General features: G+C 39.9%; 1 protein-coding gene across 2 annotated transcripts in view; it reads left to right on the forward strand.

Moving 5' to 3' along the window:
* The window catches only part of ZNF652 (zinc finger protein 652), a 26981-nt gene extending 9385 nt beyond the window's left edge, over window positions 1-17596 (forward strand). For both annotated transcript variants that reach the window (XM_083809392.1, XM_083809391.1), the window contains exons 2-6: window positions 7930-9082; window positions 12507-12654; window positions 12964-13079; window positions 15845-15989; window positions 16395-17596. In XM_083809392.1, coding sequence (XP_083665518.1) covers window positions 8174-9082; window positions 12507-12654; window positions 12964-13079; window positions 15845-15989; window positions 16395-16909 — 1833 coding nt within the window. In that variant the 5' untranslated portion in view covers window positions 7930-8173 and the 3' untranslated portion in view covers window positions 16910-17596. The remainder of the gene's footprint in view (window positions 1-7929; window positions 9083-12506; window positions 12655-12963; window positions 13080-15844; window positions 15990-16394) is intronic.
* The last annotated feature ends 6557 nt before the right edge of the window (window positions 17597-24153 follow it).

Genomic DNA, 24153 nt, shown 5'->3' on the forward strand with positions numbered 1-24153 from the left:
TTGAATGCAAGGAAGTTCCTAATCCAGTCACAGTGTTTACCTTTAACACATTTAAGGTAGCAGGAAGTACTAAGACTTTTTTGAATGCATATTGTGCTTTACTAGAACATTTTTCAAGAGGGTTTTGCCTTGAAAAAGAAAACTGTTGGGGTCCATGGCTGTCATATCTAAAACTAGTTCCTAGCCAACAGAAAGAAGCCTTCAGCTTATTTCGTAAACTGAGGGGTTAGAATGCTGCTGAATTCTGAAATGGTAACCTTAAACTATTTTCTGTGGAGATAATGCCTGAAAAAATTCCAGATTTACAGTTCTGGAAATCACTGGTTTGAAAACCTCTGTCCCACAAACCGCATTTCTAGATACAGACAAATAATTCATCCTAAGAAATGGAAAAAATCTGGAGATTTTGTATCCTAGTATTATGTTTTAGCTGCAAGATGTTACATAAGGCATTTTTCTCAAATGGGAAATGTGGTCTGCTTCAGTTTCCATTAGACTGATAAATATTTAGAGGCAAGTTGCTCCTTACGATGAAAATGTTGTCTGCTGAGTTAGCAGGATAACTGTCATAGATTATTTTAGGAGAGGTTGAAAAAAATAACTGGAAGATGGGACAGTCTGGATGCTGTACTGCATCTTCAGCCTTTTGTATACTTCCCTGTCATATTTCTGCCAACCTTTACTTTGAGAACCGGACAGTACTGATTCAGTCTCCAGTCTTTTGTTTCCTTCCCGAGACTGACTGCAATATCTTCAGTTACTGCCAGTGCTGTGGTGCGTGTTTTTTTTGTCTGTTTGTTTTTGCTTGTTTGTTGTTGTTGTTTTTTATGATGCCTGAATAGCTTTAATTTCATCAAAATACAAGCCACAGTGCCACACTTTTATATCTGATCTTTTATATAAGTTGATGGGAAAATCTGCTTCAAGCGATTTCTGGGCTTGCAGCGAAAAGAAGATTGTTGTGATTTTTCTGTTTTCACAGTACAGTCCCAGGAATTCCTTTGTGAATGCTGCTTCTGAATGTCCTCTCAGCATGTTAAACCGTATTCCCAAAGTCTGCATCAGTTGCACAAAATAAACATTCTGAAACAGTAGATTGTAAAAGCTATAGAGGAAAGTAGAAAAGAGTAATCCTAAGTGTTGAACCTATTACAGATACCATCTCTTAGACGGGTATTAAACATGACGAAATAGGCTGTTGGTCACATTCAGTCTTTTTGTTCTGTAGTTAGGTGGGCAAAGGCAGGTTTGAGTAAATCTCCATAGAAATGCAAAGTCTGTGAAGATGTTCTGACTGTGCCTTTGTCTTGAGATAGAACTTAGAATTTAAGAACACTTTTTTGCATAAAAAGTGTCTGAGATGCACAAGAAGGGAGTGATTTTATGATGATATAAACGATTCCCTCCTGTCTTATAGTCCTGATTACTATCTACTGACGTGATGTAACTTGTACCAGGTGTGTTTTCCCACTAACAGAATTGCTATGGCTGCTGTCCTGTTTCACGCACCTGTTCTTCAGATTGTGCAAGTGTATTGAAACACTTTTTCATCTGCTCTGAAATACTGCTGATGTATTGAAATGTACATGATTGGAACATTTTAGTCAAACGCTGTTTTTTCACATTGCATCCGCAGTTGTTTCTTGCTAATGTGCTACTCAGATTTCACAGGGAAAAAAAAAAAAGAACTCTTATTATTAAAGGATTCGGTAAATCTAAACAGATACTTCTCTGATACATTTTCTTGTATTTCTATCCTGTCACGTAAAGAAATTGACATGAAATTGATTAACAGGTAACACAGACTGTACAAATGTTAATGGAAGTTAAGCGAAAAATCGCACTGCTGTTTACCTCTACATTTGTACTTACCGGAATGATGCATTCACTTATCAGCCTTTCAAAATAAACACAATTGTGCTGTCTTAACATAGCCCTAATACTCTTCCTGTACCCAAATAAGGTCATTAATAAGTGTGAAAATTTTTTACTTAAAATGATTCTGCTGTTTTGAAAGGGTGAGCTATCCTGTTGTATTCTGATTTCACACAGTTTTTAGCTGTACTAGAAATTTCTACCCGTTGAGTGAACTTTGACCCAGCTTCAGGAAGCAGAGAAGCTGGCCCTCCAGTTTTGGTTCGAAATTTGGGTGGTGGTCAGACTGTCACATGTCCCAGGTATGGCATAATGTTGGGGCTGTGTTTAATTAATCCCACAGCCTGCAACCACTGCCTTACATCTGTTCAGAGTAAAGTTTCATCAACAAATACTTGACTAGTTTGAAATTAGTGCATTATCTTAAGTAATGTAAATGATTTATTTATACACATGGTTGTTTCACTGCTTGTAAACTGAACGCAGCTCTGGTTGCCTTGGGCTGTAGTGGAGCTGCTGGATTGTAGCTTCCAACCAAAAGAGATTCAGGATCCTTAACACCTTCACATTGTTAATGCATGCACAAAATGGCATTGCCTTTAATTATAACACATTTATGTTTTTTTCTTAACTTTTGGTTTTTCTAACAGTATTTTGAGAGGTCTCATTTTATGGAAAAGAAAAACTTCAAATGCCAATATACTCAAGCTTTCTTTTTGAACTTGGTTTAATATATAGTGGTCTATATATTGGTCTATAAGTGGCAGAGTGGAAAACCTATTCACATCATGCAGTGCCTCTCGATTGTAAAAAGTTGCTGTGAACAGATTGCTCTCAAACTGAAGCAGCAGGATGTGTGTGCAACTTAGATCTTGTGAAGTTATAGGACTTGTGTTATGGAAAGGAATTGTTCAAATAATTTGTAAAACTTATATAAGGTGTTTGTTATTTTGGTGCTACAGTGTTATCTATGGTTCAGATTCATCCACAGGTCAAATTCTGTATACTTGGTGGAAGAATAATTTTGTCAGGGTGTCTTGTGAGCTATATTAAAATTGAGAACACTTCTTACTGTGCAAAGTTGGAAGAGAAATCTAGTACAAGTAGCTCATAAACAAAAAAGTATATATATATTTTTTCAAGACAGGTACAGTTATTATATATATGTATAATCATATGAATATGTATATGTAGTCTGTATCTGTCTTGAAAGTGTGTATTACAGGGGGAAAAAAAAGGTGACCAATAAACTAATGTATTTTTAATCTTGGACAATGACTATTGCAATATCTTTTTTCACAGTTTGCACTTTTCATGCAAGGTATAGGTGAGCTTCAGGAAAACCCCAAGCTCTTATCCTTCCTTCTCTTTTTCCTTATGGTGTGTGTAAAACTTATCCAAATGCCAAAGATTTGCAAATTCAGGCATGGATTTTTATTTTATTTTTTACTGTAATTTTCTGGCCCTTATAGCTGTCTGGGAAGAGTAAGGGAACCTCCAGATGTTAACTAAGTAATAAATCTATACAGTGCCATCTTTATGTCTCATTTGTATAGAAATCATCCTAGTGCCTGCAGTACTTTTCGTAGACTTGCCAACCTGTAGCAAAGTGAATTATACCAATGTATGACAATTTTCAGATGTAATATTGATAACTTAATGTGGGTAACAATTAAACTGGTTTTAAAAATAATTGAATTAGGTCACTCTCACGTTGGCCATGAGTGGCAGGGTCATAGTTGGTTGTGGAATGCCCTGAAGTGCCATTTCATCCCTTTTCTGGGAGCCAACAAACGGTCCAGGCAGAAAGAATGAATAGTTAAGTGTATATCTGTGGAGCTGGCAGCCAAAGTACGATAGCAGGCAAACAGCTGTAGGACATGTAGGGGTCGGTAGCTTACAGGGCCTTGATATGCAGAAATGACCAAGTAACAACCACTTCACTTACTAGCCAGGGTAAAAGAAGCAGTATTTTTCTTTACTTGTGGTGGATGCTTGCCAGCACAGAAATCGTATGTCCTTTGCACAGGTTGGGCTAAAATACGAGATGTCCAGACTTTCAAGCTGGTCCCTTTCTGAGCCCAACCAAGGACACGTAATTTGAAGCCATTAACTGTTGAGTATATTGAAGTTGGTCTGTGGTGATTTCAAGGCATCTACTGAGTCAGAGTTGAGGCAGGTAACTATCTGTACTTGTGTCTCTGTTATAAATTGTTCTATTTTTGGTACAAATAGCATGAAGAAATGTGGTTTTTCTTCAGAAACAGCGAAAGCATTATACAAAGTGTTAGTCCCGCATACACATGCTTCCTCCACCTACATATTTGCCTGCAAGTTGTTTCTACTTTTTTTTTTCTGGGTGTGAGCCTTTAATATTTGTAGGCTTGCAAACCTTTCTTATACGATCTTTGATTACCAAATGTTTTATGTACCTCAAATGCATTCTGTGCTCATGATAGTTATTCCTCAGTTTCATGTCTTGATAGGGTTCCTCAGAAATAACTTTGAAACTGCATTTAAAACACAGAGTGTAAACTACTGTTTACATTTTAATTGGATCTTTTATTGCTTCCATTTTTAGTATGGCTGAAATTCATTCTGCGAGCCCAAGCTGTTCAGCAGCTTTGAAAAAAGTGGATTTACATTTATTAAAGGGGAGGGAGGGGGGAGTGCTTCCTTATGTTTGGGATCAGAAAATTTAGAAAAAAATGTTCTGTTAAAAGATTTTTCGCAGTATTTAAAGTACTGTCTCTCAGAACTGTCAGTTGTCTAATAGCAAGTTGTTTATCTCAAGTATATAAGGAGGACTTTGCTTTACCATCTGGTTGACTGCTAAATAATGTTGTTCGAAAGTTGTGGGTCCCTTGAGGGTAGCAAGCGATGTATTCAAAGTGAAAGTAGGTTACTGTTTCTGTAGAGTGAAGTGGTTTTAAGACCCAGTAGCTTTGATAATTCAGAACGTGCCTCCCCCCCCTTTTTTTTTCAATTATTTTTTGAAGTGGTAATATGTTCATACAAAGTGGTTTATCATACTGAATATTCTATAAGTGAGCAGAGGTTAAATGATGGCAGGGTATGTAAAGAGAATATTTCAAATGCTTCAAGAGGCATTTGGACAACACTCTCAGACATATGGTTTGATTTTTGGGTGGTCTTGTGTGGAGCCATGAGTTGGACTCGCTGATCCTGGTGGGTCCGTCCCACTGTAGGATATTCACAGAATTGTAGGGGTTGGAAAGGACCTCAAGAGATAATCCACTCCAACCCCCCTGCCAAAGCAGGTTCCCTAGAGCAGGTTGCCCAGGTAGGCGTCCGGATGGGTCTTGAATGTCTCCAGAGGAGGGGACTCCACAACCTCCCTGGGCAGCCTGTCCCAGTGCTCCATCGCCCTCACCATGAAGAAGTTCTTCTGCATGTTGGTGTGGAACTTCCTGTGCTCCATTTTGTGGCCATTGCCCCTTGTCCTGTCCCCATAGACCACTGAAAAGAGATTGGCCAAATCCCTTCATCTCCCACGCTTAAGGTATTTATAGACATTGATAAGATCCCCTCTCAGTTTTCTTTTCTCACGGCAGAACAGACTCAGGTCTCTCAGCCTTTCCTCATCAGGTAGGTGCTCCAGGCCCTGTATCGTCTCAGTGGCCTTCTGCTGGACTCTTTCCAGGAGATCCCTGTCTTTTTTGTTCCGGGGAGCCCAGAACTGGGCACAGTGCTCCAGGCGAGGCATGAACAGTAGGGCAGAGTAGAGGGGAAGGATCACCTCCTTTGATGTGCTGGCCACATTCCTTTTAATGCACGCCAGGATCCCATTGACCTTCTTGGCCACCAGGGCACACTGCTGGCTCATGGCCAACCTGTTGTCCGTCAGGACCCCCAGGTCCTTCTCCACGGAGCTCCTTTCCAGCAGGTCATCCCCCAGCCTGTACTGATACATGCAGTAAATTCTATACGTTCTGTTGTTCTGTTCTGTCGTTCAGTGTCAGCATTCAGTAAATGGGGGGAGGGGAAAGGTAACGCTTCCTTTTCATGACAAGTTTTTTGCTTTTCCTGGTTATCTAGCTGCAGAATTCTGGCAGCCTTCCTGAATTACTCATGCAGTTTTGAAAAATACTTAATATGCTGAGGAAAGAATTTCAACATGAGTGATTTTTGGACATCTAAATAATTTTTTAGATTTTCTCAAGGGAAAAGTTAAACGATGGATTTCATTATGCCCACTGCTTTCTAACCTCGGTATAGGGTTGTTAATTTTGGCTTGCAGTCACAACCAGTTTATTATTTACTAGTTTTTCCATCTGAATATTACTTGGTATCGCAAGTCAGTGTTAACAGCCCTATCTCCATGTATTTCCTGGCCCAGCTGGGTCTTGACACTCCCCCTCCTGCCTGTCACCTCTGGAGATCGGAAACTGGGACCTGAGACCCTGCTGAGGGGTGCGCAGCAGTGGGGGCAGACCCTGGTGTTGTGAGTCCAGGTTACTCTATCTGCAGGGTGCTTGTTGAGTACATTTGGAAATACTGGAGAACTGTTCAAGAATCTGTTTAATTAACTTCAGGCTGGTAATCAGACAAGTGCTTATTGGTAAGTCAATTTCACTAGTATGTTACTTCACAAAGATTGTAGGGCAAAGTTCGGTCTTTTGTTATTCAAACCACTTAGAGGTTCATCTCCTGTTCAATTAAATTCATTTCAAAGTGGGAAATGTCTTGTGGAACAGTAAGATTGAAACTACAATATATAAAAATTGTGTCAAAATGTTTGCGAGGAAGTTATTGCATTTGTAGTGTAGAGAGCATTTTAACTTAGAACGAAGTGGACAGAAATTTGTTGTAAAAATCCTGTTTGTATTACTGCTTCAGATTTTTTTTTTTATTGTTGCTCTGATAATAACGAAAATAAAAATCAGGGTATGATTCTGCAAAGTTCAAATGTTTTATACCTGTCTGCTGGACTTTTCCCAAGTTTATAACCTCAAACTCAAGGAATTTTTCAGACCCCGACAGTAGGGATCCAGTGCTCTTCATACTTAGCTGCTCAATCTTTCCATTTTCTCTCAGGGGTCTTCTCTATCATCCAGTCATGGGATCTCCCTCAGACTCTCTGTAATGAACCTCTTCTGTCTGCCCCCTTTAGTCGCAAGTTTGGCTCTGACCAGTTGGTATTGTAATACTGTGCTACTAAAATGTAATTGACTGGGTAAAAAATAAATGCCAGAGGTTGATTACTTGTATTCGTTAGGGATCACATGGTACTTTTTGCGAAAGGTAGCAGTAGTGTCTTGGCCAAATTCCAGCTTGGATAACTGCAAATGAAATTTAGATGGGCAAAGGTAATATTGTTTGGCTATTGCAGTGAGGAATAAATAGGTGGGGGAAAAGAGAATGAGAAGAAAAGAATAAGGTGCCTTAAATCAAGAGGCTTTGAGGGATGTCTGATGTGGAAACAAGCTGGGGGACACACTGTTCTTAACCTGGTTTAGTGCTGCCAGTTGAAAATGTTTCAATTGAAATTGTTCGTGCATATCTACGTTAATGGAACGTTGTTTGATATAGAAGTTCTTAATATGGCCTCTTTAGGGGTAAGGATTTGCTTTCTGTGGAAGTTACAGAAGAGGAGGTATTTCTGCATAGGTATACGTGTATACACGTTGTTTGATGAAGAGGCATATGAGAGCTGAGCAGAGTCTAGGGGCCATCAGTGCTCCAGGAGAAACAGAGATCAGCATATTGGCCCAGCTTTCAGTTAGAAGGTGGTGATCTTTGGCAGGTGCAGAGTATTCATTTTGAAATGAATAGCATGCCTTGATTTCTACTTCTGAGGGTTCTAGTACTAGTTCTGGCCCACTTAAAAGGTGCATGTATTTGCACCTAACTCCCAGTTTTGCTTGAGATAATGCTATAGGACAATCCACCCGCAGCAGATACAGCTCATGGATGGTATATACCTTGTTTTTTACCTTACTTGTACAAACCCAGAAGAAATTTGTAAAGATTTTAGGGTGTTGTTTTTGTTTTTTTTGTAATTGATCATGTTTTCTCTGTTGTCTTTTATAGATAAAATGTTCAACAGTTCATTGACAACTTTCTTCAGAAGAATAATTGCTACTGCTCTGCTCTTGGCTTAATATCAGAGTTCTGTGACCTACGCATCAGTGCTAAACATCAGCAGAGAATCCTATTCTGTGTAGATGAAACAGGCATCGGTCATGAGAACCCATCCGAATTTAAAGCTGCTTGCTTGGTTTTCTGGGATTAAAGGTGTTCATTGAATCAGAGTGCCCCGTCCCGTCCCCCCCCCATGAGTCAGACAACCAATTCTTGTCAACAGTTGGTTGAAAGCTGTGCAGTGCATGTAGCAGGTATGGCGCAAGAGGACAGTCACCGTGGTCAAGTGCCACCCACATTTTATCATGGTGCCAGCCAGGAACTTGATCTATCCACCAAAGTATACAAGAGAGAGTCAGGAAGTCCTTACTCAGTGTTGGTGGACAGCAAAATGAGCAAACCACATCTCCATGAAAGAGAAGAGCAGCCATATTTCAGGGAGAACAGATCAGTAGGAGAAGTCCGGGCTGTGAAAGAAGATAGAGAAAACTCTGACGACTCTGAGGAGGAGGAAGAGGAGGAAGATGAAGTGACTTACAAAAGGGAGCAGATTATAGTAGAGGTAAACCTTAACAACCAAACATTAAATGTATCAAAAGGGGAGAAGGGTGTCCCCTCCCAGTCCAAAGAGACTGCTGTTCTTAAGACCAGCAGTGAGGAAGAGGAGGGTGACAGTGGGGAAGAGGCCACTGAAGAAAGTAATGATGATGAGGAAAATGAGAGGCAGAAGAAAAAAGAGAAAAGAGTGGAAAAAGTTAGTGTTGCACAAAGGAGAACAAGGAGAGCTGCATCTGCTGCAGCAGCCACAACTTCCCCATCACCCAGAACTACAAGGGGTCGTAGAAAGAGTGTGGAGCCCCCCAAGCGTAAGAAGAAAGCTGCAAAGGAGCCCAAGGCACCTGTGCAGAAATCAAAGTGTGAAGAGAAGGAGACTTTAACCTGTGAGAAGTGCCCCAGGGTGTTTAACACACGCTGGTACCTGGAGAAGCACATGAACGTCACTCACAGGCGCATGCAGATCTGCGACAAATGTGGGAAGAAATTTGTTCTAGAAAGTGAGCTGTCCCTTCACCAGCAAACAGACTGTGAAAAAAATATCCAGGTAGGTTTGCTCACCTGCTTGCCAGATTTCCATACCTTCTGTTGTGCCCTAGATACAGCTAGTGGACACTTCAGAGGGGGAAATCTCTTGTGCAGACCAGATTGTGACCAAGACCTTGTCTCTGCCTATCAGCACTTTTTGGTGTCTCCCAAAAGAAGTAAATTGTAGGGAACAGAGTATGCAAGTGTTGTCTGGTTTAGCAGAGTTACTCTAGTATTTAACTACATGTTGGGGAAAACACAAAGCTACTTTAACACATGTCAAACTCTAGAGTAACTGGCCTGAAAACAAGTGCACGTGGCAGGAAAAAACCTAGTTCTTCAGGTGCTGAGCACCTGCAGCTATCACTAGCTTTAAAGTTTCAGTGTCCTGATACTCAGTCACATATTATATGCAGATAACATTTCAAGGGAGAACAAAATTAGGATGTGTATGTGGTATCGTAATTAGAAATTTTTACAATACTGGAGAGGCAAGCAGGTGAGAATGAAGCTAGCGAAGTTAGGATTTGGATTTGTGTTAAAAAGTAACTTTTTTTTAGTCCTACTGAAATAATCATAAGTAATGTACAGCATTGCTTATAGTTCATGTATGTATAGGGAAGTATATGAATTCAGTGACTGAATCTGTTCATGAGCCTGCCCTTTTTCCAGTGCAAAAAGTTCAGTAAATCTCACTGATCATAAAAAGACGTCTGATCTTTCTTGCCAGAGGATTTGCAGCTTTTAATTGTATACAACAATGGAAACTCGTGTTGTAATGGAACTATTTTAAAGTTACAGTTGTGGAAAGAGTTTCAGAGGTTCTCATTCATCTGTGGTTTGTTCTTTGCTCATGAGCATCTATGTTCGCATGTAACTGGAGGCAATGTTTTATATGGCGATTTTAACAAACTTTTTTTGCCTTGTTAAACTAGGCACAGTGTTACCACCTACTTCAGAAATACTCCCACTGCTAGGAGGAAGCAGATGGGGTTCATTTTCTGTGCAGCTGAAATGTTCCTAGTTTGTAGGGCAACAAGTTTGGTTTTTTTAGTCTGTCCAATGAGTTTTACCAGAAACATTTAAGACTTTTTTTTTGTTGTTGTTTGCTTAAATGCTAAACTGAATTTGTATTCAATTCCCACTATGCGGGAGATGGTTGAAATGTTTGTTGCAATTTCTCTTTGCTGTAAGACTCAAATGCAGCTCTATATAACACTATGCTATTTTTCCTTATGTTTCAGCTCATAGGAGGAAGACTGAAGGAAGGAATATAATATATGATAATGAGTCTTGAACATAGTAAAATCCACAAACATTTCAGGATGTCCTTGCAATTTTTGAAATAAACTGTTCTGAAATTTTATGTGGCAGAGACCATTTTAATGTAAATTTCAGGGATGCTCTGTCATCCAGATGGCTCATTCACAGCATTAAATCTTTTGATTTGAACAAGAATTTATGAATAGTTTGAATGTGTGGCATAGAATGGAGAAGCGTCCTGTAATCCATGCACCCATGTGCTTCTGAGGGGTTACATTCATTTCTCCAAAGGAATAAGGAAAGAAGAAGTTGTAGAGATTGTTTTATATCCTATACCAGAAGAACCAGGTCCAGATTTTTTCCCTGATATTCATAGGTGGTAGAAGCACCACTAGTTGTCTTCAAGTTCTCAGTATAAGTATATATTCAGCAATTATTTTTGTCTGTTGTAATATTTGGAATATGTTTCACAGCTGCCTGCAAATTTTCTATTGCACTTGGCAAAAGGAGTACGGGGATAGGAAAGTGTTACATTAATATAGGGTTTAATATGTCAAGGGAGATACGGAGCTTTGTCTAGAAACATGGCTTCATTACGTAAGTGGTAGTTGAACTGATAAACATGGCTGTGTCTTCTCTGTATTTTTCAACAAAGTGATGTAATATGTCTGTTTTTCTAGGTAACTTCTGGTTTTTATCCTTTCAAAATTAGCACCCTCACAGAATTTCTGTTGTCATCTTAGGTTCCGTGTGGTAGATGTTAACAATCTAAATTACTTGCTGCTGATCATCAGTGAAATTGTAGATTGACAGCGTCAAGGTCTCACTGAACCTTAAATGATTTTTGATCGTTTCTTAGTATTACTTTGCTCTGTAGAGTCCTGTTCCGCCTCACGTCCCCGTCCCCCACCCCGGACTACAGTTTGATCCTGACTTGCCTCCAAGTAGGTACTTTCAGAGGTAAATGATCTCCTTGGAGTCAGCATGGTGAGTGGTGTACCAGATTTTCCAGGCCTGCAGAGACTTGAGCACTGTGGAAGCAGCATAACTTGCCTGTGCAGAGAAGAAACAACTCAAGTTGTCAGAAGGCATAGTATTTGCTAGTTCTTCAGTGAGCAGCAAACAGCTGTTCTTACTTGGGGGAGGAGAGTAACTGACAGGCAGAAAAATGGAGATGTACCAAAAAACACCAAACACCCCAACAGCTAACAAAAAACAACAAGCCACAATTCCTTCTTCTTTACTTCAAAGATGAAAATAACTTTGTATCCTCACACGTATGGCTGCTATCAAGTTTATACTTGGATTATTCTGGAACTTTCAAAATTGCACAAGGATTTTTATCAAGTCTTTAGCAAGAACTCTGTTGAAAAATGAGAATGTGTGAAAGCCTGTGGATCCTGCTCATCACTGATTTTCTGAATGTTTCACGGTAGTTGTGCGAAGAGGTCAAAACGGTTGCACGTGGTCATTTTAGACCTTCAGTGCTACTGATAAGTATAAATGAAGAGTTAGAACATAAAAGATGAAGGCGGCAACATAAAAGATGAAGGCGGCAACTTGCTTTGCTGTACTGACTGTGTGTACAGACTCTCTGCATGGCCAACAGCTGCAAGATAGAAGCTGTCCTCTGTACAGAACTAAAAAGGTTACAAAAGGTTCAGAGTGCTCCTGAAAAAGACAGGGCTGGATGGGCAGATGGGGGTTAACAACTAGGTGGTGTTACCCTCCTCCACCTTTGTTGGCTTCTTCCCACACCATGGTTTAGATTACCAGCAGCATCGGTGCCTGTGAAGTCGTCATTTTTGTCTTAGGACTCGCTCAGTTCCTTGGAGGCTGCATCCAGCTATGTACGCTGTTGTGTTTTGGAAATAAGGTAGCACAGTGGCTGTGGTGCTCTTTGGGTGGTGTCAAAATGCAGTGTATTAACACCATTTCTAATTGTGCTTGATCAGAATTTCTGGCTTTTCTTAGTGTGTTTGTTTCAACTGTGAAACAGTAAGAGTAGGCTGTAGCGCAGTCTGAGACAATATGCTGACAATAAAATGCTGAGACAGCATTTTGCATTGGTTTGGGTTGCCTTTTGTAATGCAGGAGTAGGACACGTGGCTTAACTCTGCAAACTTGAATCGCTGAATCTTTCTAATTTAAACTTCCTTGTATTTATCCCATTCATTCAGTGCGTTTCCTGTAATAAATCATTCAAGAAGCTCTGGTCCCTCCACGAACATATCAAGATTGTCCACGGATATGCAGAAAAGAAATTCTCTTGTGAGATTTGTGAAAAGAAGTTCTACACTATGGCCCATGTGCGAAAACATATGGTTGGTGAGTTATTGATCGGTGCTTCTGTTGTTTCTGCCTCAAATGTGTCTTTGTGGTTCTTCACTTAGAATTCCTGGTTTTGAGGAGAAAAAAAAAAGCAAATTCAGTTTATCCGTAGCTTAAATGTTCCAATCTGTGGTACTGACAGCAAGCAAAGTGTGTATATACATACGTGTGTACAAACATATATATACTTAAAAGCTGTACAAGAGTAATAATCATTTTCCTTCTCAGTACCGGAGAAGAAATTTTATTCAAAAGCTTAAATGTTTGTGTGGTAGTGACCATCTCTAATGTACTGTTGTGTTGCAGCACACACAAAGGACATGCCGTTTACATGTGAAACCTGTGGAAAATCATTCAAACGCAGTATGTCTCTCAAAGTACATTCCCTACAGCATTCTGGAGAGAAACCTTTCAGATGTGAGGTGAGGCAGCAACTGTTAATCTGTTTAGATATAAAGATATAAGATATTTATTTTGTTTAACATTCTTGTGTTTAGATATTATATATAAGACATAAAAATAATAACACTGTCAGTAGGGCATATGGGTGGAAACTGAATTGACTAACTTGTAGATGAAGAACAGTTCCATAAAAATTTGGGGAAAATTATTCTCTGTTTGGGGAGCACAGCAGGAGTGCATCTAACAGCAGTTCAAACTGAGATGTATTTGGTTTGCTTTTACTATTGGCTGTCATGTTTTTCTCAGTTAGTACACACTACAGCAAGATTTGAATGCCAGTTTTCCGTCAGTGTTCATAATAAAGCAGTGTCGTGATGTAAATTATGGTAATCCTGTTCATCCCGCCCAGTGACTTGAAACAGACAGAGGTGGCAACAGTGAGAATACATTGCTGCTTGATTTTCACTTGTGAGGAAAAACTATCAGCATCACTGCAAACTGTTACCTCACTGAGATACAAGACTGGTCTAAACTGACATTTCCTAAACTGAGTGTATGTGTTGGAAGGGGGAAGTATCTTGCTAGTGCATTCATGCGTATTTGTGATTTGTAATTTTGCACCTGCCCTCGGGAAGGAGATCTGCATGGTATAGACTTAGCCAGTCATGTGTCTAGGGCAAATAATGTCTCGGTCATGTGATGGGGATGCTTGTGGGTATCACATGAGGGAGGCAGGCCCTGATGTAGAGCCCTTCCTGTTTCCAGGTCGGGTTGGGTGGCTCACCCTGTCCACGAAGTGGAGCACAACTTCAGCGTGATATGGAGTAGTAATGGTGGTATTGCAGCCATAGTCGTCTTGAGGAACTTGTAGGGAAAGAAATTACCTCATGCCAATTAATTAAAGCTGGGAAACTGTCTGCTTTTCTGAAACACAAGCCTGATTTACAGAGCTGCTGTTGGTTTTCCTGTGTGAGCAGAGTCCTCTAGTGGAGGCATGCCGTAATCCAGTAGAGAGATCTGGCAAAGCTGCCAAACCTCCAAGTGATACGTTAAGTGAACTTTTCTGTTGGCATAACTGTGTCCCTCCCTCAGCTTTGCCAACAGCTATGTCAGCTAAAGGCTATGACTGTTCCATGCTTCTTGTCAAGGCTATTGTGGCAGCAGACCTTTTAGCACAGGTCAAATTCTATTCCCATTGAGTAACTTAAATCCTGCATTCGTAGAGTGTGAGGGTCTGTATCCATGCTGATTTCATAGAATCATAGAATGGCTCAGGTTGAAAGGCACCTTAAAGATCATCCAGTTCCAACCCCCCTGCCATGGGCAGGGACGCCTCCCAGCAGATCAGGTTGCCCAGGGCCTCATCTAGCCTGGTTTTGAACACCTCCAGGGATGGGGCATCCACAGCTTCTCTGAGCAATTTGTTCCAGTGCCTTACAGTCACCCTCAGAGTAAACAATTTCCCCCAACCTCTAATCTAAATCTCCCCTCTTTTAGTTTAAAACCATTCCTCCTCGTCCTGTCATTATCTGATTGAGCAAAAAGTTGCTATCCATCTGTTTTATAAGCCCCCTTTAAGCGTTGAAAAGGTGCAACGAAGTCTGCCCGGAGCCTTCTCTTCAGGCTGAACATCCCCAGCTCTCTCAGACTTCCTTCGTAGGAGAGGTGCTCCAGCCCTCTGATCATCCTCATGGCCCTTCTCTGGACCCACTCTAAGAGATCAACATCCTTGTGCTGGGGCCCCAGACCTGAACTCAGTACTCCAAGCGGGGCCTCACAAGGGCAGAGCAGAGGGGGACAACCACCTGCATCCACCTGCTGGCCACGCCTCTTTTGGTGCAGCCCAGGATGCAGTTGGCCTTCTGGGCTGCAAGCGCTCACTGCTGGCTCGTGTCGAGCTTTTCATCCACCAGAACGCCCAAGTCCTTCTCTGCAGGGCTGCTCTCAATGAGTTCTCCCAGCCTGTACTCATGTCTGGGATTGCCCCTACTCAGGTGCAGTACCTTGCACTTAGACTTGTTGAACCTCATTAGGTTCACATGGGCCCACTTCTCAAGCCTGTCCAGGTCCCCTTAGATGGCATCCCTTCCTTCTGCTGTATTGACTGCACCACTCAGCGTGGTGTCATCTGCAAACTTTCTGAGGGTGCTTTCAGTCCCGCTGTCAATGTCATTGATGAAGATGCTAAATGGTACCAGTCCCAGGACAGACCCCTGAGGGACACCACTCATCACCGGCTTCCACCTGGACATAGAGCCATAACCCACCACTCTCTGGGTGCGACCTTCAGGCCAACTCTTTATCCACTGAATGGTCCACCCATCAAATGCGTATCTCTCCAGTTCATCATGACATCAGAATGTCATGTGGGACCATGTCAAAGGCTTTACAGAAGTCCAGGTGGATGACATCAGTCAGTCTTCCCTTGTCGACTGATGCAGTCGCTCCGTCACAGAAGGCCACCAGATTGGCCAGGCATGATTTGCCCTTGGTGAAGCCATGCTGGCTCTCTCGGATCACTTTTTTGTCTTGCACGTGCCTTGACATTGCTTCCACGAGGATTTTTTCCACGATCCTCCCAAGCACAGAGGTGAGGCTCACTGGTCTGTAGTTCCCCAGATCCTCCTTTATACCCTTTTTAAAAATGGGAGTGATGTTTCCCTAGTTCAGGGAAGTTCAGGTATTCTGTACTCCTTCACTTAGTACGTTTGAATGCTGTCCTGTGACTGCCTTGCTTTCTGATCTGCGATGCTTGAATATCATGGTTGCTATTCTTCTGTTGCAGAACTGTGATGAGAGGTTTCAGTACAAGTACCAGCTGCGTTCCCACATGAGCATCCACATCGGGCACAAACAGTTCATGTGCCAGTGGTGTGGCAAAGACTTCAACATGAAACAGTACTTCGATGAGCATATGAAAACACACACTGGTAAGAACTTAGCAAAGAAAAGTACAGGGACTTCCAGGACAAAAACATTCCTACTCTTCCATCTGTATTCCATCCCTTGGAACTTGGGATCAAAGCTGTTATCCAGCCTAGAAAATCAGAAAGGAGAGATTAGTATGTTAATTTACGTTAAATCTAAAGAACTGCTTATAGTCCTGTGATTCACTGCTGGGGGAACTGAGAGTTTAGGCCTTATAGAAGGTTTTCTTGTGCATCAAAATCCAAAAAAGAGGATTTCATAAAGACTGAGGACTTCTGTAGAGCAGCTGTCTCTGCTGAACGTAGCAGTCAGAATAGATCTTGTAGTATACAGTTTGTATAAGCATGCTAAAGAAAGTCTTAGAAGATGTTTTGTGCCTAACCAGTTGCCATATCTGTGCTCAATAGGAGAAAAGCCCTTTATCTGTGAAATCTGTGGGAAAAGCTTCACCAGCCGCCCAAACATGAAGAGACATCGCCGAACTCACACAGGGGAGAAGCCCTACCCATGTGATGTGTGTGGCCAGCGATTTCGCTTCTCCAACATGCTCAAGGCACACAAGGAGAAGTGCTTCCGTGTTACCAGCCCTGTGAATGTGTCATCTGCAGTCCAGATTGCGCTGTCCACAGCTTCTCCTGCCACCACAGTCCCTGCTGTAGTAAACACACCCACCACCCCAACTCCACCTATGAACCTGAACCCAGTGAATACACTTCCTCCACGCCCCATTCCCCATCCATACTCACACCTTCACCTACATCCTCATCCTCACCATCCACATCATCTTCCGGTTCCTCCTGTTCCCCATTTACCTCCTCCTCCAGCTCTTTTTAAGAGTGAGCCTTTAAATCACAGAGGTCAGAGTGAGGACAACTTTCTGCGACACTTGGCAGAAAAAAACAGTTCAGCACAGCACCACTAACATCTTGGCTTCCTGACAGTCATTTTCCCATTTTATGCACATGAAAACATGCCCTCATGGAAGTACAGAGGGTTAGCTGATGAGGACTTTTGTCCATCTCTTAGCCCCAGCAGATGATCCTCATTTTTCCTTTGAATTGGTTAGCAAGTGAGGAAATCCTGGTTTGGATCAGCAGTGCTCATTTGAACCTGGGAATCAACAGGACTCAACCCCAATTTGCGTGTGTTTTACTGGTGACTTTTATAAATTTCAGATACTGAAACTTGTGGAATTTTATAATTTCATATCAGCTGATGAGGTATGCTTGCTTTTTATATCCTGGACTTCTCCTCAAAGAGGAGAAAGCCCGGGTTTTCTTTGTACTAATCGGAAAGGCTGTGAGATTAATACAGAGCATTAATTGTATCACTGTGTATTGTAATGGATTCTTTTCAGCTTTTGGTGCCGGCTATGGAGTGAGCCAGCCACGTATCACAGTATATTTGAGCATTATAAAGAAAGACAAAAAAAAAATCTTGTTTCTGTAGCTCTCCTAACACACTCTTTATTTTACTACAGAAATTATTTTAGAGTTTTTTGTATAGACCTATTTAGTAGTTTGTTTCTAAAATGAGATGTATTTCAATAAGCGGTGTAATTTTTTCAGTGTAGCTGGACCTATGTTGTATAATAGATAAATTTTTATAATCATTGAAATGTGATTCTTAAAAGATGCATATAGCTTCTATAGTTAAAGTTATTCTTACAACTATACAACTTACAGCAGCAAAATGTGCTTCATAGAAGAACGCAATCCAAGAGGTCTCTGGAAATGTTGCCTCAAAAGTGATGTTGATTTCAGAACTTTACGTAATTTATTTTAGTAGGTTGGTGGGTTGTTTTTTTTTTTGGGGGGGTGGGGGGGGGGTTGTTTGTTTTGTTGGCTTTTGGTTTTTTTGGGGGGGGTGGGAATGTTGGGGGGGGTTCTTTGCTTTAAGTTTCCCTTTTTAGAGTTTTTCTTAAGGTTTATTTTTGGACAAGGATGTTGAGATACCATATTCTTCCTACACCGGTTATTGTTTAGTTCGGTCAGAGTCAGGTATGAAATGGGCTAGAGAGAGAGTATCTCAAGTCAGCCAAACATCTTTTCTCTTTATGTGGGAGAGCCAGTTTTAATGGCTGTTCATGGTATGGTTTTAAGCGGGGGATCATATAAAATGCTGCTCTTCAGATTGCGTGTTGGAATTCCTGGAGTTGTTAAGAGAAGGGAATTAAGTGAAATCATAAATGTGGTGTTTCTGACTGATTGTAAAAGTGAGAAGTTTGAATGAGACAGTGGTGTTTCAGTTCCTTTGTTAAGAAAATTCTGGTAGTGTACGTACCATGGGAAGCTCTATCCCATAAATGTAATATGCGTAAAATTATGGGATGATTTCTAGAGGTTGTAGTAATACGTTTGGCAAATCTACGTTTTACAGTTGTAGGATAGGAAACTCTTAATTGTAGGCACGTCACTGTTTCATAATCTTGAGAGGCTATGAGGAGGAAATGACAAGTTTAGTTTGGGAATTGTGGGCTGGAATGCCAAATGTATCTGTTTTAACCCTTGTGTAGCAGTTATTTTTTCAGGTTTGTATGTCTCTTCAACTAAAACTAAACATAGCAGCATTATGCAATCTAGTAAATTGTTGCTACCTTCAATGAAGACAGAGGCCCAAGGCAACGTACTGTAAGTCCTCTTTTCCTTAAAATTCATACTCTCCTGTGCTGCTTTTTAAATTTGTACTCTTCTGAGCTGCTTTTTAAATTAAATCCCACCAAACTATACATCCGGATATTCTCATAGGCAGATGTCTAACTTACTATTCTGCTTACTAATGAACTGGGTTTCTGTGGCTAATGGGATTAATTTTTTTTTTAGTTTTCAAGGTTAGCAGAAATGGTGGAAGTTTTTCCTACCATTACTTCCTCAAAGTTACTGCTGTTAAGCTCTGTGTTTTTAAAACACTATATCCTTGGTCTGTTGGGAATTAGCTCCTTAGTTCATGCTTTTCATGATTTTCTACCATCTAATCATTAATGTTGTGGTTTTTTTTCATAACAAGCATAGGAAACTAGGAAACAGGATGGGCAATTTTGGCCCAACAAACCTATTCAGTTTTGAGCTGAAGCCCCTGCCAGCATTTCTGAAAATTAAAACAATGTGTTTTTTAAATGTTTTCTCTATAATATTTATGTACACTCTTATCTTCTAGACAAAAAAGACAGTTATGAAGGTGAATTTACACTTGTGATTATGACTGTTGTATTTACTGTGGCTGGTCCGCCCTAGGGGTTCTATGCATTCCATGTCACATTTGCAACCTATATTTTCTGTTGTTCCACTATTTTGTGGTCAGGCCCATTATTAAATGATTTTTAAATGCTAAAAAAAACCACCACCAAACCTCTTGGTAAATCAGTTGTATTCCGTTTTTGCAAAATGGTTTTCTTCTCAATAAATTTACAGTATTAGGCTGCTATTCAGAATTCCAAGATCTGGGGCAGGTTTTTCTTTCTTTGTTTCTTTCTTGGGGTTTTTGTTTGCTTTTTTCTCTCTTTAGTTCATAGCAATGATACACTTTATAATTTTTTCCTTCCAAGACTTAGGTACTTAGGAATTCTTTCTGTGGAAGAAGATTAAACTGTTTAACCTGTTTAACTAGGCATCTGTGACAAACATACTGAAAGCTCATAGACTGGTCTAAAAGTGTTACAATCTGGTAGTTTATAAAGTACATATATTTAGAGAAAAAGGGAAATAGATGTTACAGAAGACACAAAATTAAAGGTTGAGATTTGCTGTGGCATTTCACTTCTGCTTAAATTTGCCTAAGTATGCACACCTACAGGGTTTGTGCAACGCTAAGGAATGTATTCAAGTGCATTTACTACTTCTTGCATATGTTGATAAGCTAACAATAATGTTTTATATTAGCTTTACTATAGTTAGTACATTAAGGGGTTGGTTTGTTAAATTAAGGGATTGGTTTGTGTTGCTGAAATGCTTCCCTCAAGAGGAGCAAAGACAAATTACACAAACTTTGGGTTTGGTCTGAATATTTCTGGAAAGTGGGACTAACATCTCTATTTTTTCCAAAGCATCCTACCGCCTAAAGCAAAGTTTTACTAAATCTTTAAAATGAGATTTTTAAGAAGGAGAATTCACCAGAATTAACGCTATCATTGGGAGATAGGCATTCCAAGATGAGCAGTTTAAAGGGCAGTATCTTTTCTAGAGCAATTTAAACCACTAGTCCTTTGGACAGTGCCTTATCCTTAATAAAGGCATAGGCTGTGCGAGGTTGTTTAATCAGTGTGTTATCTAAGATAAATTTAGCTTTTTGGATAAAAGTGTGGTGATTACCTGTTTTGTATTGTCATGCCTGTCTGAATTATTGACTCTCCTTTTTACACAGCTAAGATGCTTCTTAGATGACCTAATTTGTATTGCTGTTGCACATCAAAAGCACCGTCACCCACCTTGTATGGGTGACAACTACATCTTTAATTACGGGCTTTTGAAAGAGTGCTTTAAGCTGAATTCAGGCTCTGTTCACTGGGAGATTAGTTCATATCTTAACAGTGCAGTCCATCTGGATGTTTTTGTCTATGCCCGGTTGCATCTCTTGAGCATGTTAATAGCAATTTTCAGTTTATTGGAGAGGAGAAGGTAAAACTCACAAGCATGCAGTTTAAAAGATAGTGCTTCCCGTTGACAGATTTAGTCTGTTTTAGCCAAATAAGTGAAAGACCAAGTTCACCTCTGAGCTGAAAAGAGTAGTATTTTTGTAATTTGTTTGATTTGTTGCCTGTTTCTTTGCATTATAATGTACGCAGTGGTGTCACCGTCAGTGGGACTGAGTACCATTTTGTTAGGAGTTTTAGAGAGAGACTGTTGTGCAGAGCTGTTTCTGTGCTTACAAAGATAGTGTTGCAGTGACACTTTTGGTCTGATTATTACTTGTGCAGTATGTAGGCCTTTGAGAAAATGATAAAAACAGTACGCAGTGTGCAAATGAGGCACTTAAGAACACTAAATAATGTCAAATTTGTACTCTTAGGAACTGAGCTCAGGGTTGTAAAATGTTTAAATGGTTATTTTATGGTTTCATATTTCATTTAATTAACAGTATTGAAACAAACAGTAATATATGTCTCCACGATTTATTTACACCCACCAATGAGGAGCATCTCACTTGTAAATTAGAAGTTGGATCAAGTTTCTTTTCTTAAAGTTGGTTTTGGTCTTAAAACTGGGGAGATGTGGCACCTCTGAGAGATGATGGAGGTATATTAAATAAACAGTTTGCCCATTTTCATGCAGAAATGAACCGACAGTTTTTCCAGCCCATTATGTACTAAACTGTGATTAAGATAGGAGTGATCCTTATTGGAGAACGTGACTTTATTCTTATAGTTTTCCCGCTTCTGAACATTGAGCTCTACTGTTTTTCAGGAGTGAGTATGAAAGTTCTTCAGACCTCTGTCCTTACAGTCTCATCGCTCTCTTTCTTTTTCTTTAATGGGTATATAATTTTTTATTCTTTTGTTTGGTGTAATTTTTATTGCTGAGCAGAAGACTCATGTAAAGTTCAAGCCTGGATGTGATCTTGTGCATCTTGGTTAGAAAAGCATAGAACGGAGGTATGTGTACTTGATATAACCAATAGCCACGTGTCTTTAAAGGATTATATTTGTGTTAAAGAAAGTGAGACTGGCACTAGATATTTTGCTGAGTAATTTTAGATATTATGCACTATTTCCCAGAGTTTGTGTGCATGTGGATGAAACGCAGTAATTTTCTTTGAAGATTTAGGGGTGTTCAAAACTGGACTTAATCCAACTTTCACTGTTTTAGCAGACAGAAATAGAAGGCAGTTTTGAAGTAATCTGATACTAATAAGTAGTAGTGTTTGGCAGGCCTTGGAAGGTATAAATTATTTAATTTTTGGATTTAAGCCCATTGAAAGTGCTGAAAAAAAGTTGTACGGTATATTATATGTGTATTGAAGACATGGCAGAAAAAAATAAAATCCACCCTTATGTAAGGAGAAGTTCAAAAAGAAGGCAAGCACTTCTGTTTCCTTATAGACACTAGAAAAAAGTCTTAAGGTTCCTAGATGTTCTTAATAAAGACTTTCATCCTGGTAGCAACAGGATAATTTTGCAGTTTTTAAGCTTTTAATATAATTCTGAATAAGAAATGAGAATTGCATTATTTTCATAATTATTTCCCAATTCTCCAGTATAATTTCAGACCGAGTTAACCTATTCAAATTTATCCTGGTGCTTAAGAAAGTTTGTTGTGGATTGCAAGGGGTACCCTCTGCTTTCGGAAGTAACCAGTGCTTTTTCAGACAGAGTTGCATTCTTCTGTGTTGTTAGCTGTGCCTATTTAAATGAGGATAAAGATTTGAGAGGGATTTTTTTGGCTTTTTTTTTCCATTTTAAAAATTCATCTCTCTCTGTATTTTTGCAAGTAAATCCTCATATTTTCTTGGTCTGTTGCTGCCTTTGCAGATTGGAATTAGCAAATACCTTCTGGTGAAATTTCTTTGAATACTGGGAATAGCTGTCTTTGTACTGAGTCATGGCCTGTGTACATACAAATAGTAATGTAGGCCTCTCTGTACTGAGAATTTATGTTACACAAATACTGTAGTCAAATGAAGCTCCCTGAGAACACCAGTTGGTCTAAAAGTATACAGTCTCTTACTTCATTATATTGCTAATTATTTCTTTCATCCATGTCTTGCTGATACCTTTAATTTAGCATGAAAATGGGTTTGTGTGATATGTGGTTGCATTTCTAATTCTTATGCCATTTTTCACGATCTGCGGCTCTTCACCATGTACCGTGGCAAAAGAGCCTTATAATATGCAGTTCAAACACATTTGAAACTGAGAAATTATGTAAAGTTTCCGCCAACAAGGAAATACTGCTTTTGTTTATTTTGTTTGAATTCCCTTCCCTGAAAAACCTGCCAAAAACTCCTGGGCAGAGTGTGGTAGCAGACCAGAAGTCCCCTGTGGAAGTGATCTATTAATGTTAATTATTATCTTTTGCTTAGAGAACTCTGAACAATGTTACTTTTTATTTTTAGTCAACCTATACAGCAATAGCATGGTTCCCTGTTTTTGTTTTGGTTTGGTTTTCTTTTTTAATTCTGATTTTGCACAAAGATAAAATTTGTAATAACACTGACACTGATCAGTAGAGGATGTTTTTTCAATAAACTACACATCTAAATTTTCTTGAACTAGGTGTCTGGTTTCCTAAAGGGTCATTGAAGTCAGGAGAACAAATCAGGAGAAAGCTACAGCATATACACCAAGTAGCCAAATTACTGACAATCCTGCCCTCAGCAACCTTGAACTGAAAAAAACAGTAAGGATGGGTATTGGTTATACTAGACTTCTTGCTTGTGTGACCTGAACAAAACTGAATGTTATAAGTGCTGTTTCTGTTTACACACTTAATTTTGCAATTTCATTTTCATATTGCCTCCATGCTGCTTTGCCTTACAGTCTGAGTAATAATCAAGGGGTAGCTGATAGTGCCCGCAGTAGCTTGATCTTTTTCGGTCTTTCATGTGTGCTGTTACTGTGTGCTGCACATTTGAGTGGGATATGTGAGTTAAAACTATGTGACGTGTTCATGTCTGTGAACTGTGAGCTGCAAAATAATTCTGTAGCTGTGCGTTGGCACATCAGAGAGCTTGCAAAATGAAAAACTGAGACAGCATATTACAAAGTAGCTTCCAGTTTTGCTTTCAAACAGGAATTCAGCCTGCCTTTTTTCCTGAAGGAAAACTCAGTGCACGGCAATGAACTGAAGTGCTCTTTGCTTGCTTTCGATATAAAAGCACTAGCGTGCTTTCATCTCCATGCTTAAAACTCTTCAGCCTCTCTCCTGCACTAAGTGAGAATTTCTTAATTCCTTTACTGGGAATACAACTTTGTCCATAAGCTTTGATGAAACTAGTAAGTTTATTCAAAGAGAACTGTTGTAGAAGATAACTTATTTAAGGGTTTCCAGTGGTGCTTACTATTGTGTCTACTTGAGCAGCCTGTGTGATTAAATTTAGTATATTACTGTCAGATGAGTAAATAAATATCCATGTTTTGCAGATGTAGAACTGAGACACTGACATTATGTAAGCAAGTGACAGCTGGTGACAGAATTCTGAGTTATTTCTGATCCAGACTACTGCCATAACCGC

The sequence above is a fragment of the Anser anser genome, assembly GCF_964211835.1.
Source record: "Anser anser genome assembly, chromosome: 23".
Lineage (NCBI taxonomy): Eukaryota > Metazoa > Chordata > Aves > Anseriformes > Anatidae > Anser > Anser anser.